Source organism: Carcharhinus amblyrhynchos, chromosome 3 (genome assembly GCF_965287045.1).
Source record: "Carcharhinus amblyrhynchos chromosome 3, sCarAmb.v2.hapA, whole genome shotgun sequence".
Taxonomy (NCBI): domain Eukaryota; kingdom Metazoa; phylum Chordata; class Chondrichthyes; order Carcharhiniformes; family Carcharhinidae; genus Carcharhinus; species Carcharhinus amblyrhynchos.
In genome coordinates, this window is record NC_137326.1 from 31,774,897 (window position 1) to 31,791,765 (window position 16,869).

At 39.8% G+C, this 16,869-nt stretch overlaps 1 protein-coding gene across 2 annotated transcripts in view; it reads right to left on the minus strand.

Moving 5' to 3' along the window:
* The window catches only part of cfap20dc (CFAP20 domain containing), a 339,085-nt gene that overhangs the window by 275,922 nt on the left and 46,294 nt on the right, over positions 1 to 16,869 (minus strand). For both annotated transcript variants that reach the window (XM_080182992.1, XM_080182995.1), the window contains exon 4: positions 11,940 to 12,012. In XM_080182992.1, coding sequence (XP_080039118.1) covers positions 11,940 to 12,012 — 73 coding nt within the window. The remainder of the gene's footprint in view (positions 1 to 11,939; positions 12,013 to 16,869) is intronic.

Genomic DNA, 16,869 nt, shown 5'->3' on the forward strand with positions numbered 1-16,869 from the left:
CATGAATCGCTAACTGTGAACATGCTCAACACAGTTTACATGAGAGAAGGCTTCAGAATTCTTTGCCTGTATCTGAGTAGAAGTTTGCCACCAGCTCAGGGTGGAGGAAGCAAGTGATGCTCACTTCATCCTCTATGTCCTAGACATCCTCTGGCTGACTCTTGGGTTTCTCTGGTCTGTGGATAATCCCAGCTTTGATGAATCGGTTCATACTCACCTCTTCACACACTTTTTCCCACGTACCCTTAATCCACCTGGTTATGTGAGAATAGGAAATATGTCCTGTGTTCATGAAACTAAGTTTTCCTGCAGACATTCAACTTCTCCAAATCTTCAGAAGTTCACTCTTAAAGCAGCTATTGACAGAAATGTCAAGTGGCTGTAGTAACCAAAAATGCTTAATACAGTGTTACTGCCATCGAAACTGCACTTCATTTCCTCACCTGTAGGGCTTGCATATAGTCTATGATTAATATGAACTTCTGTTTGAAAAAAATTCATCTTCATTGTATGAATACATCCTCCTCCTTGCACTAATCCTGAACATTTTTCTTGCTGACTCTGTATTTATGGAGCCACGGCAGCCACGTTCCTGCCATTTTCTTCTCCCTATTTCCTGACTTCCAGCATGAAAGCCGCCATATAGGATTGACATGACTTGACTGGAGGCAATAAGATTTGCTTGGATCTATTTATAACATGTCAGTGTCCAAAGTTCACTTAAACAGCAGATAAGTCGAAGCAGCAAACAGGACAAGGCCTGATCTTCTGGAGAAAAAAAATCTTCTCACACACTGAAAAATATAGTACTTAATCAGATGACAAAGTGTGCCTAGCTGTTAAGGAGCAAAATAGTATTTCAACAGCCTGCAGTTCACTCAGCTGTCATTTCATTTGACTTGGCTTAGGGGAAATGACCTTTGAAATTAATTCACATGTAAAGTCCCAGGCAAACATCTGAATCCTATTTACTGTTTCCCAAATCGAAAAGTGCCTTTACAGGACTAAATTAAAACCATTATCTAACACTGATATTAACATAAAATAGTTCAATTTGAACAGTTAAATTGAATAGGCACAATTATGCTATGTTCTTCTCTCCTCTTCCTCCCTATTTACACAGACGACCTTCATTGTTGCTGGCATACTACTGAACATTCAGCAGGCACCTTATCCAAGCAAACGTTAATCATGTGCGAGCTTGGACAGTTGACGTGGACGCACTATAACTACAGCAGGCCAATTTTGGCCTTGGATTTCCTGTTCCCTAGTCTGGAATACAAGTCCCACTATAGTTCCCCATAGTCATCCCAGCTAAGAAGAGCTGACTCAGCAGGCCGCAATTCAAACTTTGGCATTCTGATCTGCACAGCTCAGTTACACATTTTCTTCACCAAAACGAACTGTTGATGAATTAATAATGAAAGACCTATTTTATGCTTCAGCATCTTTTTGCAACCCCTGGCTGCTTTTCTTAACATTCCAAGCTATTGCTCCTTTCACAGACAACTTTCCTGCAACTCCATCATTCCATTTCTTTCTCAATTCATCTCTTCCACAACCTGAAGCTTGTGTTTCTTTCGCAGCTATTATCCACAATGCGGCAGGCATTTTTTTCCTCAACAGCTCCATTTGTTCTCACTTCTTCTCCACATTCTGGATATCTTCGCTGCAAACATTGACTTCACATTAAAAGAGCCAAAAAATGCTAAATACTTAAATGCATTGTGTTTGAGAATAAGACTATTTTTCAGAAATAAGGATATATATTTAATAGGCACAATACTTGTAATTAAATGAGAGTTATCAGAATATCAGATGAACTTAATTAAATAAAAATAAAATTGGGCATTAAATTAAAGATTTAGAAACTTATTTTGTTAATCCTGCCTTTTTTTAAAAAAGTTCTTTCACCAAAAATTGGTGAAAATAAATGAGATAGAAAAGATAGAAATCATAAAATAACAACACAGTAAAAGCCATGTGGTGCAACATACCAGTTTGCACCAGCTCTTTGGTAGAGTTATCCAATAAGTCTCACTCCTCTGTTCTTTCCCAAGAACACTGGAAATATTATCCTTCAATAGCTTAGCCAGTTTTCTATGAAAGTAAGATTGAAGTTGCTTATAGCACCCATTTTAAAGAATACATTGAAAATTACAATACTTCAATTTTTCCCCCCCCCCCTTCAGGTTGCCTCTGGTTCTTTTGCCACGGGAAAGTTTCTCTTTATAAATAAGTTAATTAAGTGAAGAGGTGGGATAAAATAACATTACTAAAGAATTAAGAAAATAAAGCAATTGAAGTGGAGAATGAAACTTGCCAATCAATATGTTAGAGAAGGTTTCAGAAATTAAAAGTGAGCTGGCAAAGAGCGGAGTGAACACTAATTAGGAAATTATTAGTCAGGGCAGTTCAGTAGCACAGTGGTTAACACTGCTGCTTTACAGCATCAGGGACCTGAGTTTGATTCCCAGCTTGCGTCACTGTCTGTGTGGAGTTTGCATATTTTCCTCGTATCTGCATGGGATTCCTCCAGTGCTCCAGTTTCCTCCCACATTCCGAATGACATGCTGGTTAGGTGCATTGACGCGGACAGGCGCTGCACTATGGCGATCAGGGGAATTTCACAGTAACTTCATTGCAGTGTTAATGAAGTCATCCATCAGCCTTATTTGTGACTAATAAGTAAACTTTAAATTCAATGAAAAGAAATGAAGCAGAGAAAACAGCCTAAAAAGAAAACTAAGATTAGAAGAAATAAATTTAATAAAGTAAGCAATAAATAAGTACACATGGAAGTCCAAAAGTAAAAATGGATAAAGAATCATTGATGAATTTAAGAAGTGAGGTTAACAACAGGGCTAAAAAAACATTAGTGGCTAAACAAGAAGGTCAAGGACAACATAAAGACAAAAACCATATTGCAAAGGCCAGTGGGAGGCTGGAATATTGGGAAACTTTCAAACATAAACAAAGGGATACTAAAAAACTAATAAAAGGAAACAAGATAAATTACAAAAGAAAAGTAGCGCAAAATATCAAAAAGGATAGCAAAACCTTCAATAAGTATATAAAAGGGAAAGAAAGTCGCAAAGGTTATTGTTGACCCCTTGGAAGATGAAACCGGAGAGTTAATAATAGGGAACACAGTAATTTAGCAAAGATGCTAAATCAATACTTTGCCTCAGTTTTCACTGTGGAGAAAGGACACTAGTACCATTCCTGTAGGAACGGGTAAGTCAGAGGTAATAGAAAAGGCAAATCTTAGAACAATCAACATCAACAGAGAAAAGATACTCAGCAAGCTATTAGGATTGAGGGCAGACAAGTCCCCTGGGCCTGATGGCCTACATCGTAGGGTATTAAAGGACGTGGCAGCAGAGATAGTGCATCCATTAGTTATAATATTCCAAAATTCCTTGGACACAGAAAGGTTCCAGTGGATTGGAAAAATGTTAATGTAACACCCTAATTCAAAAAGGGAGGGAGGCAAAATGTGGGAAGTTACAGACCAGTTAGTTTAAACCTGTTGTTGGGAAATATTAGAATCAACTATCAAGGAAGCAACATCCGGTATCAGGACATTTGGAAAGTCAAAACACTATCCAGAGTCAGCATGGTTTGTGAAGGGCAAATCGCGTTTGGCTAATTTGCTAGAGTCCCTCAAAAATGTAGCAAGCAAAGTGGACAATGGGGGTCCTGTAGATGTGGTATATCTGGACTTACAGAAGGAGTTTGATAAGGTGCTACAAAAACAGTCAATTCACATGGTTAGATCACATGGGATTAGGGGTAATTTATTAGCTTGGATAGATGACTGGCTGATGGATAGAAGACAGAGTCGGGATAAATGGGTGTTTTCTGGATGGCAACTAATGGGGTGCCACAGGATTTGGTCCTTGGGCCTCAGCTATTTACAATCTATATTAATGTCTTGGAGATGACAAAAATAGGCAGGACAATAAGATGCAATGAGGAAATAAAAACCTTACAAATGGATATAGATCAATTAGGAGAGTGGGCCAAAATGTGGCATATGGAGTTTAACGTGGATAAGTGTGAGGTCATGCATTTTGGTCCGGAAAATAGGAAGGTGACTTATTATCTAAATGGGGAGGGATTTCAGGGTGTTCCAGTGCAGAGGGATCTGGATGTCCTCATTCCTGAGTCACAGAAAATTAGCATGCAGCTATAGCAGATAATAAAGAAAGTGAATGAAATGTTGGCACTTATAGCTAAAGGAATAGAATATAAAAGGTAAGGAAGCAGTGTTGCAATTATATAAGGCACTGCTGAGACCACACCTGGAGTATAGTGTTGGTCCCCTTATTTGAGGAAAGATATAGTGGCATTAGAGGTAGTTCACAGAAGGTTCACTAGATTGATTCCAGAGATGAGGGGTTTGTTGTATGAAGAGATTGAACTCTATGGAATTTAGAAGAACGAAGGGAGATCAAATTGAGGTATACAAGATAAAAGGTATGAATAAAGCAGACGTGAAGCTGATCCTTCTTCTTGTGGGGCATTCTAGGACAAGAGGTCAAAGTTTGAGGATAAAGGGTAGCAAATTTAAAACAGAGTTGAGAAGAAACTACTTCTCCCAAAACATTGTGAATCTTTGCAGTTCACTACCCCAAAGTGCGGTGGATACTGGGACAGTGAGTATATTTGAGGAGTTAGGTAATGGGTTGAAAGGTTCGATGGGTCGAATGGCCTAATTCTTATGAACAAAGAACAAATGAAATAGCCATAAAAGTTGCTCACTGACAAATTCATAAAATAAAAATGAATGTTCAGGAACAGAAATAAGAAAAATATTCAGGATTTATGAATTTATGGCAGGCTGAAAGATGATCAACAGAAATGGCACTGAACTAATTAAGTTTGTGGCCTGGAAGTGGTGGGTAGGTGGGAGGAACGCAGTTGGAAGGTGGGCACATGTCAAGAGACCTAAGGGCTGAGGTTGAAATTATCAAAACAGCTATTAAATTGTCAAAGGACAGAAAGTAGGCAGGCATCCTTATACACTATGAATGTTTCTCTTCTGGTACTACCTTCCTTCCTTTGAAAATCAGCTTTAACTTACTCGTCAAAAGAAAACAAAAAGAGCTATAGTGACCTTGCAAACCATCCCCTATCTCCAATTTATTTTCCCTCTCCAACATCCCTCTTAACTCCACGCCGCCCTTTCCTGCAATTCCACCTTTGATTTTCTCCAATAAGGTGCCTCTGCCACAACACTGACATGGCCCAAAACAAAGTCAAAAATTACATCCTGCTGGACTGGAACATTTTGTCACTTTTTCAGCCTCCATACAATCATCAACTCTGTTGACCGCACCGTCTTCTTCCAAACCACGCCCCCCCCCTCACTGTGCAGCAGCGGGACTGCACTCGCTTGGCTGCACTGTAACCTATCCAGTCAAAGACAAAAAATTACCAGTATTAGATTCTCTTCCCATATTAAAATGTTTAAAAGAAGCCCAAATAAGATACCAGGGAATTAACCCCTCAATTTTAAATCCTAGTGCATTAATTACCACCTTTTTCACCATGGCTTAAGTAGCATCTTTTTCTTTGATAAATATAGATGCAAAGTATACATTTAATACCTTAACTACGCTCTGCCTAAATGTGCAAATCCCCTTTTTGATCCCTAATTGTCCTACTCCTCCTCCTTTTAGTTTTATATGCTTTTAGAAGACTTTGGAATTCTATTTTGTGTGGGTTGCCAGTTTCTTTTCATATTCTCACTTTGCTTCTCTTATTTGCTTTTTCAGCCCCCCCCTCTGGACCTTCCTTATTTTGTCTGGCTCTCCATTTTCCATAATGGACGGCACGAGGCACAGTGGTTAGCACTGCTGCTTCATAGATCCAGGGACCTGGGCTTGATTCCTGGCTTGGGTCACTGTCTGTGCGGAGTCTGCACATTCTCCTCGTGTCTACGTGGGATTCCTCCAGGTGCTCTGGTTTCCTCCCACAGTCCAAAGATGTGCGGGTTTGTTTGATTGGCCATTCTAAAATTGCCTTTAGTGTCCTGAGATGCATAGGTTAGAGGGATTAGTGGGTAAATATGTAGGGATATGGGGGTAGGGCCTTGTAGTCAGTGCAAACTTGATAGGCCAAATGGCCTTTTTCTGTACTGTAGGGTTTCTATGATTTTATGATTATCTGGTCTACCATATTTACCATTTCCTACATTAGTGCTATCCGTCTCTCCCAGTATTCTGTGCACCTTGGTCTTCCTCCTGGTTCCCACATCACTGCTTAATGAGTTGGCTGCAGGCCCCTGAAGCAACTGGGAGGGTTGCTGTTGGTGAGGCTGGCCACAAGCAGCAGAGGCTGAGTGACAGGCCTCTGCTGCTAGAGACTTGCACATACACAATTGTGCCATTTGCTGCTCTCTGCCAACATTTGGGCGATTTAAGATCTGCCCCCTCCCTCCACAGGTGTGAAACTGTTTTTGAGGATTTTTTTGTCTAAATGCAAAAGACAGCAGATTTGAACTCGGCCAAAAAACAAATCAGCAATGCTTCTGTTTTCATGCCCACCCTGGATGTAGAATTTTTTTGGTCTATTTCCTCAACTATCAAATCACGTATCACTATTTGCTCTTCCATTCTTCCTCATTCCACCACACCCACATACAGCTTAACAACACGTGGTGTGATGGATTTGGATCTGGTTGCATTCCCCAGTATTCAAAACTGAATACTGCTTGGAAAGGGAGATGCACAAAGGCGATTCCTGCACTACCTGCCCATTTCTACTTAATGTATGGTGGTCACATATTCCCTCATTTCCTGCATATTCTTAAGCTATGGAGTGACCACATCTAAAAACCTACTACCCATGAAGTTCTCAACCTCACAGGTGCATTGCAGTGACACTAGCTACTGTTCAAGTTTTGAAATCCAGGACTACTACAAGTAGCCACACTTCCTGCAGAAAAGATTTTCCAGGACACAGGAAGCACCCCAAAGATCCCAAGAAGCACAGTATATGCACTCAAGATTAAGGCAGTCCTCCTCCCATTCGTCTATCTCAGCTTGTCCAAGCTTTTCGCCTGAGTGACCACAAAAGAGAATTCTCACTCAAGGGATGATGCAAAAATTTTAGAAAGGTTTGGGACAACATTAAACATGAATTTACAAAAAAAGATAGGAAAATAAACAACTTGCTGGACAACAAAAACTAATGAGTAATAATAAAAATGATAATAGAGTGCAAGTGTGCATCTCTGGTTCACTCCCTGTTTCAGAGTGCTAACTCAACCTCCTCACCTGCTGTGACAGATGAGTATAGACGATAAATGCACTCAGGCGCGGGTGAATGAAAACCTTGATACCGGAAGTGAGCCAAAGTGATGGACATCAACATCTTGTCTCAGTACACCTCCTCTCACTAAGTTACACATTCCCTCTCTACCCCACAGTCACACAACCCCTCCCTCTCTCCCAACACGCTTCCCTCACCCCGCCACTTGCCAGTCACACAATTGCTCTCTCTTCCCTGACACACACTTATCCCTAACCCCGCCAAGCATCACACCCTCTTCCCCCCCACCAGGCCCCACACTTCCTCTCTCAACCTTCCCCCAGGCACCATGATTATTGCTTTTCTTATAAGCCCCCTTTATTTCTTCATGTATACCCTGTCCTTCAGTGTGGAGCTATAGTTAGGAGGGCTATAAACAACTTCGTACTTTTGCTATTTCCTATTTCCACTAAAACTAATTCTACATCTTGATCTTTAGAAATAGGGTATTTCTCACTATTGTGCTGATGCCATTGTTAATTAACAGAGCATTCCTAGCTTCCCATACTTCCAAAATGTCCAAGTATCCTTGAATAGTCAGGGCCCAGCCTTGGTCATGCTGTAAGCATAGCTCTTTAATGGCTACTAGGTCATATATATTTTTATTTGCACCATCAATTAACCATTTTGTTATGAATGCTATGCACATTCAGATACAGAATCCTTAGTTGTCTTTTTACATTCTCTGGCTTTATTTTATGGTGCTTTCAAATTTGTACATTCTGTCCCTTCCTGGCATGTTTTAATTATCATTACCCATATTGCTACCTTGCTCTCTTCCCTTGTACTTTCATTTTGATTTACCATCTCTTCCCTCAGGTGATCCCTTGCTCCCAGCATTTAATTTAACACCCTCTCTGCAGCCTTAGTTATAATTTGCCAGAACATACAATTTGCCACAAGTCCCAGCACCCAGTCCCAAATGTACAGCTTCCACTTTCTCCAGTACTGATGCCAGTGTCTTATGAATCAAAACCCATTTCTCTCATACCAGTCTGAGCCGTGCATTAAATTCCCTAATCTTATTTTCTTTACCCAATTTGCTCATGGCTCAAGTAAGAGTCTCGAGATTATGATTGATCCAGTAATCAGTATACTGATCTCTGGATTTTACTGCTTTAATGTGACTCCTGTCTACCCATACTCCCCAATTCTATACTCCCTAGCATAATGCTGTGGTGTAGAACACATTGGTGCAAGATATCCATCTGAAAGTTAACTATTTCCGTGCAATCTATTTGAAGGAGCATCACCAAGTTACACACACACACACACACACACACACCTTACTTAAGCCTGTTTAAACAAAATAGAAAAATAAAAACCAAGTAAAGCTCCATGGCAGCAAGAGTATTCTGCAGCAATGGATACAGGCTTCACTCCCTAAATGCTTTAATTTTTGTGTATACACATTGTATCTGAATAATTTATACTGATCACAACAAATAACCACCCCAGAAAAACATCAGTTCTCACTTTAATTATATTATTGAGTAAATTCACTAATTCTATTCTACCAACAGAAAACCATGTTCAGACAGTATAAATTGGAGAGCCGGTGTGGCAATATCTTCTAACATAGCTCCACAATGAATTGAGGACTGCTGAATCTATCATTAAATAGTACACATGGGTGTGGCACACAGTATACATGCACGTACTGGTGCAAGGTTCAACAGCTCCAACTTACACTGTTTAATTCTGTAGTCACTTGTTATATACTTTCAATTGGGCCAGCTCAAATGTTTAATAACTCTTCAAGTGTTTAATACAGAATGTTTGCAGAATAGCTTAATGTAGAAATTCTAAAATCAAACAAAGCTGATTCAAATCTTTTTTTCCTATTCAAAACACTTCAGTTTTTATATTGAACAAAATTTTGCTATTATAGTTTATTGCCAACTTTTGTGGATCCAGCATTGAAGTGCTCATGTGCTGTTCATTCAGCTTTTGTTCAGTCCCCTGTGGAAATTTTAATATATTATTTGCACAAAATGCAGTTCAAAATGAAGGGAAGTTCACAGGTTTAGGATGTTTGGCAGAGCTTCCGCCATCTGCTCAAGGTCTGCACAATGCAGGCATTAACTTTACACACATGGGCTGCAATTCTCCCAACCCGCTGCACTTATTGCTTAGCGCAGCAGGCCAGGAGATCGTCACATTGGCTGATTCGCGTGGGTTCGCTCCCTGCTAGCATCTCCCAACACCAGATTTCCAGCAGCGTCTGCTCTGTGCCGGAAATCGGCAGGGAAGCACAAAGAACACATTGTGATTTTAATATAAGTGTAAAATAGAACTGAATTCTCCAGGCCCACTAGCATCTCCTACCCTGCCAGAGGATTTTAGTTCAGCGGGGGTTACAGCAGCTCCCCATCTTTGGGGAGCTAGCAGTTCAGCCCCAACTGGAGTGAAGGGGGATTATTGGGGGAATTGGAGCATCCAAGAGTGTTGGGCTGTGAGGGGATGGCCCCTGGGCATTGGCATCCTGGCAGTGCCAACCTGAGCTCCCTGGCACTGCCCAAATGGAGCAGTGCCCGATGGGGTGATCAGTGGGCGGGGGGTGGGGGGGTCCCACTGTCACTCTGCATAGGGGAAAGCAGATCGGAGCAGCAGTCAGCCTACTGGACAGTGGGGAAATGTCAGGACTGCGGGTTGGGGGCGGGTGCGGTTTACTGTCTGGAGGGTGCTGGAGATCACAGTGGGCTGGGCGGGGTGTGCTGGGGATCACAGCGGGCTGTGTTAGGGCACCAGTGAGAATTGGGAGGAGGGGGGGACAGGGCAGAGAGCCAGTGTTGTGGTGATTGTGGGGTTGGCCAGCAATTGGAGGCCAGCAGTGCAGGGCCACTGCACATGCACCGATCTCGGCACTGACAGATTGGTGCATGCACAGTAAGTCACTTGGCATGCTGATTTCAGCCTTTCCAACAGGAATATGCCCTGCCCCTGAAATTTAATGATATTCACGCTGGTGGCCTCTGCAGTACACAAAGTGTGCACTTTTCTGAACTGAAAAAAAACAGCGTGAATTACTCCAGTTTTCACACAAATTCAATACGTAGAACTTCTTGGTGAGAATTCTGACCATGCTTTTCTAAAGAAATTGAAACCCAAAAAACACAATATATTAAAATGAAATTGCTCTCAGATTGAAGTAGACATAATTTAATGCTCCCTTCCGAACAACCACCAAGAATGTGTGCAAAAGTAATCTTGCTCTGGAGAAAAACATTCTGTCTGTCCAAGGGTGCTTTAGTTTCAAATCAATCACAGGGAAATGTATTATAAATGCTAGAAAAACTTTGAGGTAATTAATATCCAAAAATTATTATGCAGAAGTGACTTTACATGCATTATTTACTATCAAAATATTATTACTCCACATTTTTTCCTTGCATAGCATGATGATCTAGTAGTCCACAATCTTTATGACAAATGTGTAGTTTAACTGTCATGACAGAAATGGCCAGGTCAACATGCAAATGCATGTTACGGACAGTTGCAGTAAATCAAAACAAAATTATTTAAAATGAAGATAGAGGAAGAGTAAAGGCAATTTTCTCCTCCCTCCTCTATGCTCAAATAAACGACAATACTTTGTTGCTGATCCATTAGCAGTTTAACATTCTGTACTTCTTTTGTTGTAATCAAACTATTCCAAATAGTGTCGTTGACTGCCACAATCATAATTAGATAAATGTTTGTGTCAGCTTTTAATTCAACATTATATTAAACACATACCTTGCTCAAATCCCCCAGTTCAAGGGCATGCAATAGCAAAAGTATTTCTGTGTTTTACCTGCAGAGTATTATTGTCACTGCACACCTCATGTCTATTCAACTTTATGAAAGCTGAATATTATTCAGCAGATTTATAGTCAGTCCACCCACCAAAAAGCATACCAGTCAACTGCAAATTACTTAGTATTGCTGCTCTATATTCTTAAGTTAGCATTTTTTCATCACTTACATGATCCAATTATAGCAAAGAAAATCTGTGCAAGTTATCAGAAACAAATTCTTCCCAGCTAAATTGCATCACAATACAATTCCCAAATTATCCTTTCCCTCACCATCAGTTGTCAAGATCATGAAGCTCTGGAATGCCTTCCGTTACCGTTCTTTCCTCTTTCAAGCTGAATGCTCTTTAAAATTTACTTCTTTAAGTAATCTTTTGCTCATCTACCCTAGTATAAGTGCCAAATTTTGTTTTATAATGTTCCTGTGAAGTGCTTTTGGGACTTTGACATTAAAGGTGTAAAACACAAGTTGTTGCCGCACTACGAAATGAGGACAAATTTAAATCTCTTAAGCCATTTTGAATTTATTCATACTGTCATGACAGTCTTTTACTCACATACACTTCTGAACTATAGCTCTGAGATGTCACTGCTGTAATTAAGAAAGTTACTGCAAAACAGATGGTGTGCGCTTTTAATTCCCATGTTGGTGCCTAGTACACCACTTGTTGAGAACCAACAATTAAATTAGCTTAATTACTTGAAGCCAGCCTAAGTCATTCTTCCGTTGCAGGAGTTACCACTTGCAATTAATGAATATCATTTGTGGTTCAATTTATAAACTGTCTAACACATCAAATATTTAGCAATGTTCATTCTTACAGCAATTCTGTAGAGAAGTCTTGTCCTACAGGCACACAAAGCTGCAACACGAGGAACCGCTGGATCAGGCCAACTAAAAGAGAAGAAATAATATAAAAATTACTTACTTTTATCCTCACAATAGTTGACAAAATAGAATTATTTAGAGACAATGAACAATGAACATGAAAACTCCTGGACTTTCATAAAAATGCACCTAGTTCACTGTTGTCTTCTCATGATCAGGAAGCTGCGCCACTGCTACACAGTAGCTGAGACATGATCATTCCTGGACTATGAGGTTGACCTTTAACACCCATTGAAATGGCCCAACAAGCTACTGCATTGTAACAAAAAAACACCATTATTAAGGTCAACTATGATGTGTGGCCTTTTTTCTAATGTTCAATATGGCAACAGGCTTCTTAATATTTCTGAAATGAACTGGAATGCTGACTCTATTTTTGTTTTATCCTCAAAGAATAAATATATATTTTTATGTCAGAATTCAAAGGTGATACTTTTGGTGCAAAGTTCAGTGCTGAGGAGACTCTTATTTGCATATGCAAACTGCTTTTACATAATTGACATTTACTGACTTTTTCAAATAACTTGCCAGTTGAAGTATGGATGCTCATCAATCAAATTCTTGACAAACACTGGACACGCAAGTAAGTGAGAGGTACCAGTGGCTGAAAAATGGTCTTTGGAGCACTTTTTACTCAGCATGCATACCAGTACAGAATGCCATCTACCTTAATTGCCCAATTGCAGCCAGAAAATCTAAGTGGTCGGAAAAAGGTGTTCAAAAAGCTGAACCATCATAATGCATATTTATCAGATAAGTAAAATGACATTTAACAAAGAGATGCGTTCACTTAGATTTTTTCTACTTGAGTTAGTTTAATAAACTCAGTTTAAATAGAGACGAAAGTGGTTCTGTATGAGAATCTGGAGGATAAAAACACTGCCCCTAGAAGTAGAGGCAGAAGGAAACTGGTAGTGAATATGTTAAAGGAAATTACACTGAAAATGTTCTGGGACTAAAAGCTTACCAGGTGCAGGGCATACCTAACACAGAAAAGAGATGAGAGAGAAAGAAAAAACAGAGCCAGAGTACAGGTGAAACAGCAAGGTCAGGGCTTTTCAGACCCAATGCAGTGGCTTTGGCACCACTCAGCCAACAGGCAAGACCAGAAGATCCTGCCAAGAGAGATACTGAAAGAGAGGGATGCTATGAACAAGAGAGCAAAAGTGCTGTTGTCTAATTGTCACCAGGTAGTATGTGGATGAGAGTACATTCTCTGGTTAAAGAAATGGGACAAGCGTAAATTTGAGGAGACTGGAAGATTCACCCTGGCGTAGCTGGGAGAAGGAGTCATCAGAGTGGGTCTTGCTGTTGAAAGTCAGTCCAGGGATTCTCAGAAGACTGAGGGAAATGACTTTCAATTGACACTGGATTATCCCAAGGAAAGCCACTGTACATAAAAGGTGACAAGACAGTAACAGAGGCCCGGATCTTGAGGGTGCCAGAGGTCATACTCCTGAAGTACCTCTTCCCAACGCAAGAATTCTGCACGAATTGCCTAGGAAGTTGCAACGTCCAATGGCCAATTCCCCTGCAGCTGGAGCCCTCCAAAAAAGTCTCCAACACTTGAGTTAGTTGGAGATTTGAGGGCTCTGATTCACATACCAGAATCTCAGGAGATAAGATTCAAAGCCTGCAAAGTGGTCTGTCATTGATACCATACCACGTGGACTTTGAGAGAATTCCAAAGAAAGATCTAAGGTGAAAATTGGAATCCCTTGTGAGAAAATTAGGGTTTCAATTAGATTGGTGATTCAGTGTTACTGACATCTGGTGAGTTGTTGGGAAATCCATGGTCACATTTGTCATTTATTATGCAGTGTGTTCAATCAGTTTGCCCACTAAATCATACGTACCTAATATATAGGATAGATCTGTCTGGTCTGTAGTAAAAAGTTTATTTTTAATTTGCTCAAAACTCACATATTTTGTGACTTTATTCATAGAAATCGACAGTGCAGAAGGAGGCCATTCTGCACACTGACTTTGCACCAATTACAATCCTATTCAGTTCCTATTCCTGTAACCCCTCATATTTATCCTGCTAATCCCCCAGACATTAGGGTTAATTTAGCATGGCCAATCAACCTAACCCGCACATCTTTGGACAGTGGCAGGAAACTGGAGCACCCGGAGAAAACCCACTCAGACACAGGGAGAAGGTGTAAACCCCATGTAGAAAGTTACCCGAGGCTTGGATTGAACCTGGGTCCCCAGAGCTGTGAGGCAGCAGTACTAACCACTGTGCCACTATGCCCCTTTCTGGACAAGTGTTTTGAATCTCAAACTCCAGGTAATAGCTTGAGCCCGCACTCTCCCTGCGCAAGATCTCTGGAGGGGGCTTAAAATCTGGCAAAAAACAGGAACTGCAAATCTCGCCAGCAAGATAGCGATCTCACATTTTCCCCGCCTCTCAGTGGCAATGTAATCAGGTTCACACCCATAATGCCTGGCTCTAAGAGTCACTGCCTTTCCAGGATGATGGCGTAAACCATGCTAATTTTTTTTTCAAACTAAGAGGCTCAAAATCTAGAGAGAAAAAACTGGTCAATGGAGCTGAAGAGCTTCACACCAGTTTTCTTGCCAGAACTGACACTTTGCCCATTTCTGATAAGGTTGCCCCCATTGTCCACTTTAAACAAAACTTTCAGTCCCTGGACTTTACCGACAACTTGGGGATCATAAAAATTTGGATTGAAAGACCTCAAAGTTTGCTAGTAAACAAAACCATGGAGGTGAAGGTTGTTGAAGTTTAGAGAAAGGAAAGAATATATTGCAAGCAAAGATTGTGCAATTCACTTTAATTTCAACAGTGAAGCAGGGAGGATAAGCATATGGCGATAAGCATGTTTGGAGACCAGAAGGATCATGAGAAGATTTTGAATATGCATCTGGCAATGATAGAATCAATAAGATAGGGTGCACTGAAAAATAACAGCAAGCAATAAAAAGTTAGCAACAACAAATTATAAAGGAATGATCTTTCAGATTTTTGGATTTTTGTTATACCCTGCCCTGGTGTTCATCAAAATATTGAAATAAGCTTCCAAAATATGGAAGTAACATTCACGTTTTTAATTCATTGCGTTTTTCTAAAATTAATTAGGAATTGTTTTAAATAGACAAAAGAATTTAATATGAAAAATAAAATCAAGCTTTAAGGAGGTAACTTTAGCAAGGCAAGTGTTTCAAGTCAGAGAGATTTAGACCATAATTCTCCGACCTCACCCCCAGCTGGGATTCTCCAGTTCTGCTGCAGTAAATGGAGTTTTGGCTGAGCGCCAAATTCTCTGCTCTTGCTGGCAGGACAAACAACATTGGAGAATCCTGGGCATAAAGGCCAAGAATGATCATTGATATGATATGAAGTGTGGTGCTACTGAAGGTAACAGGTACTAACTGTCTTTAAGTGAAACAAGATTTTTATCACTCCCTCAATATGCATGGAGGAGGCCAACCTTCACGGAACTAAACAATAACAGCAATAACACATTCTTACTCAAAGATGACAGCTATTAAAAATACTTTGATGACAAGCAACACTCCAGTCTGTATATATATTTGGTACACAATTTCTACCCCACTAAAATCAGTAAGAAATGTTCAAGAGTTAGGAAGTGCAGGTGTAGGAGAAGGACAAGTTCAAACACCAGTCTGTGCTGACTGATATTAGCAATAGCAGTACCATAATGGGCACAGTTGGATTCAACCCTCAAGCTAAAAAATGACTCATCCTGAAAACTATGCTTAAAATGCCCAATAATGGGAAAACAAAGTTTAAAACTGAATACTGTAATTGCAAGGTAATGAAAAACACAATTCCACATAATAAAATAACTTGCCAAACATTAAAGCTTTTTCAAATGGACAGTATCAACTTTTAAAAAAAAATTCCACTCTGAGTAATAATATTCAAGTTAGTCCACGTATTTCCGAACAAAAGTAAAATTATAACCACTAAACATTTCCTTTCACTCTCTAATGGGATGTAGGCATTGCTAGCAATGCCAGCATTTTATCCCGAGCTGCCCTAGAGAAAGTGGCAGTGAGCCATCTACTTGAACTGGTGCAGTCTATCATCTGTCTTAATTCACTTGCAGTGACACAGGAAGTTGGTTAACTTGACATCTTAATACAAACTGAATTTGAAAAATTTGGTTCCATGCAGAACTTGTTGAGCTGTCTATTTATATTTAAAATTTGCATACAAGACGAGTTTAACTGCAATCGCCTCAAAATGCATGTTGTTATCGTACATTTACTTCAAGTGTCACTGCAGATTCTCTCGTGTGCATAGGTGTGTGGCACAGTAAAGAAAGGAGTTGTATTTGGCAAACTAAAAATGAGTACAAGGAATATGCAACAGACAGCTTAGAACATTATTTACTACAATGGGAAAACATGTAGTTTTATAGTCAATAAATTTCAATATTCATTTTCATACATCAGGACTGAAAATTCCTCATTTCAGACACAGTTCATACTATTTCCAAAATATTCTTTTAAAATTAGTCTGATTTACTAAGGTGTACAAAATAATTCCAAACACTCAATGTCTTTAGTGTACGTGTGTGTTTCGTGTAAACTGGCAACAATTCAAATATGCTTTTCTTAAACAGTTTATTAACCAAATAAAGAGGTTTGCATCCATACAAGTTTTAAACTTGAAACAATGCATTGACAGTTACGTGAGTATTAAGTGGCAAGTTAATTTGCTCATCAACACATGAATGACTAATGGCTGGGACCTCTGTGATAGCCTCATGGCGATACCATTTTATTCTACAGTTGTATTTGTCTTTACAGTTGTATCAAGGGTGTGAGAAAAAAGATTTTCATGCCAACTCAATTAACTCCAGAACA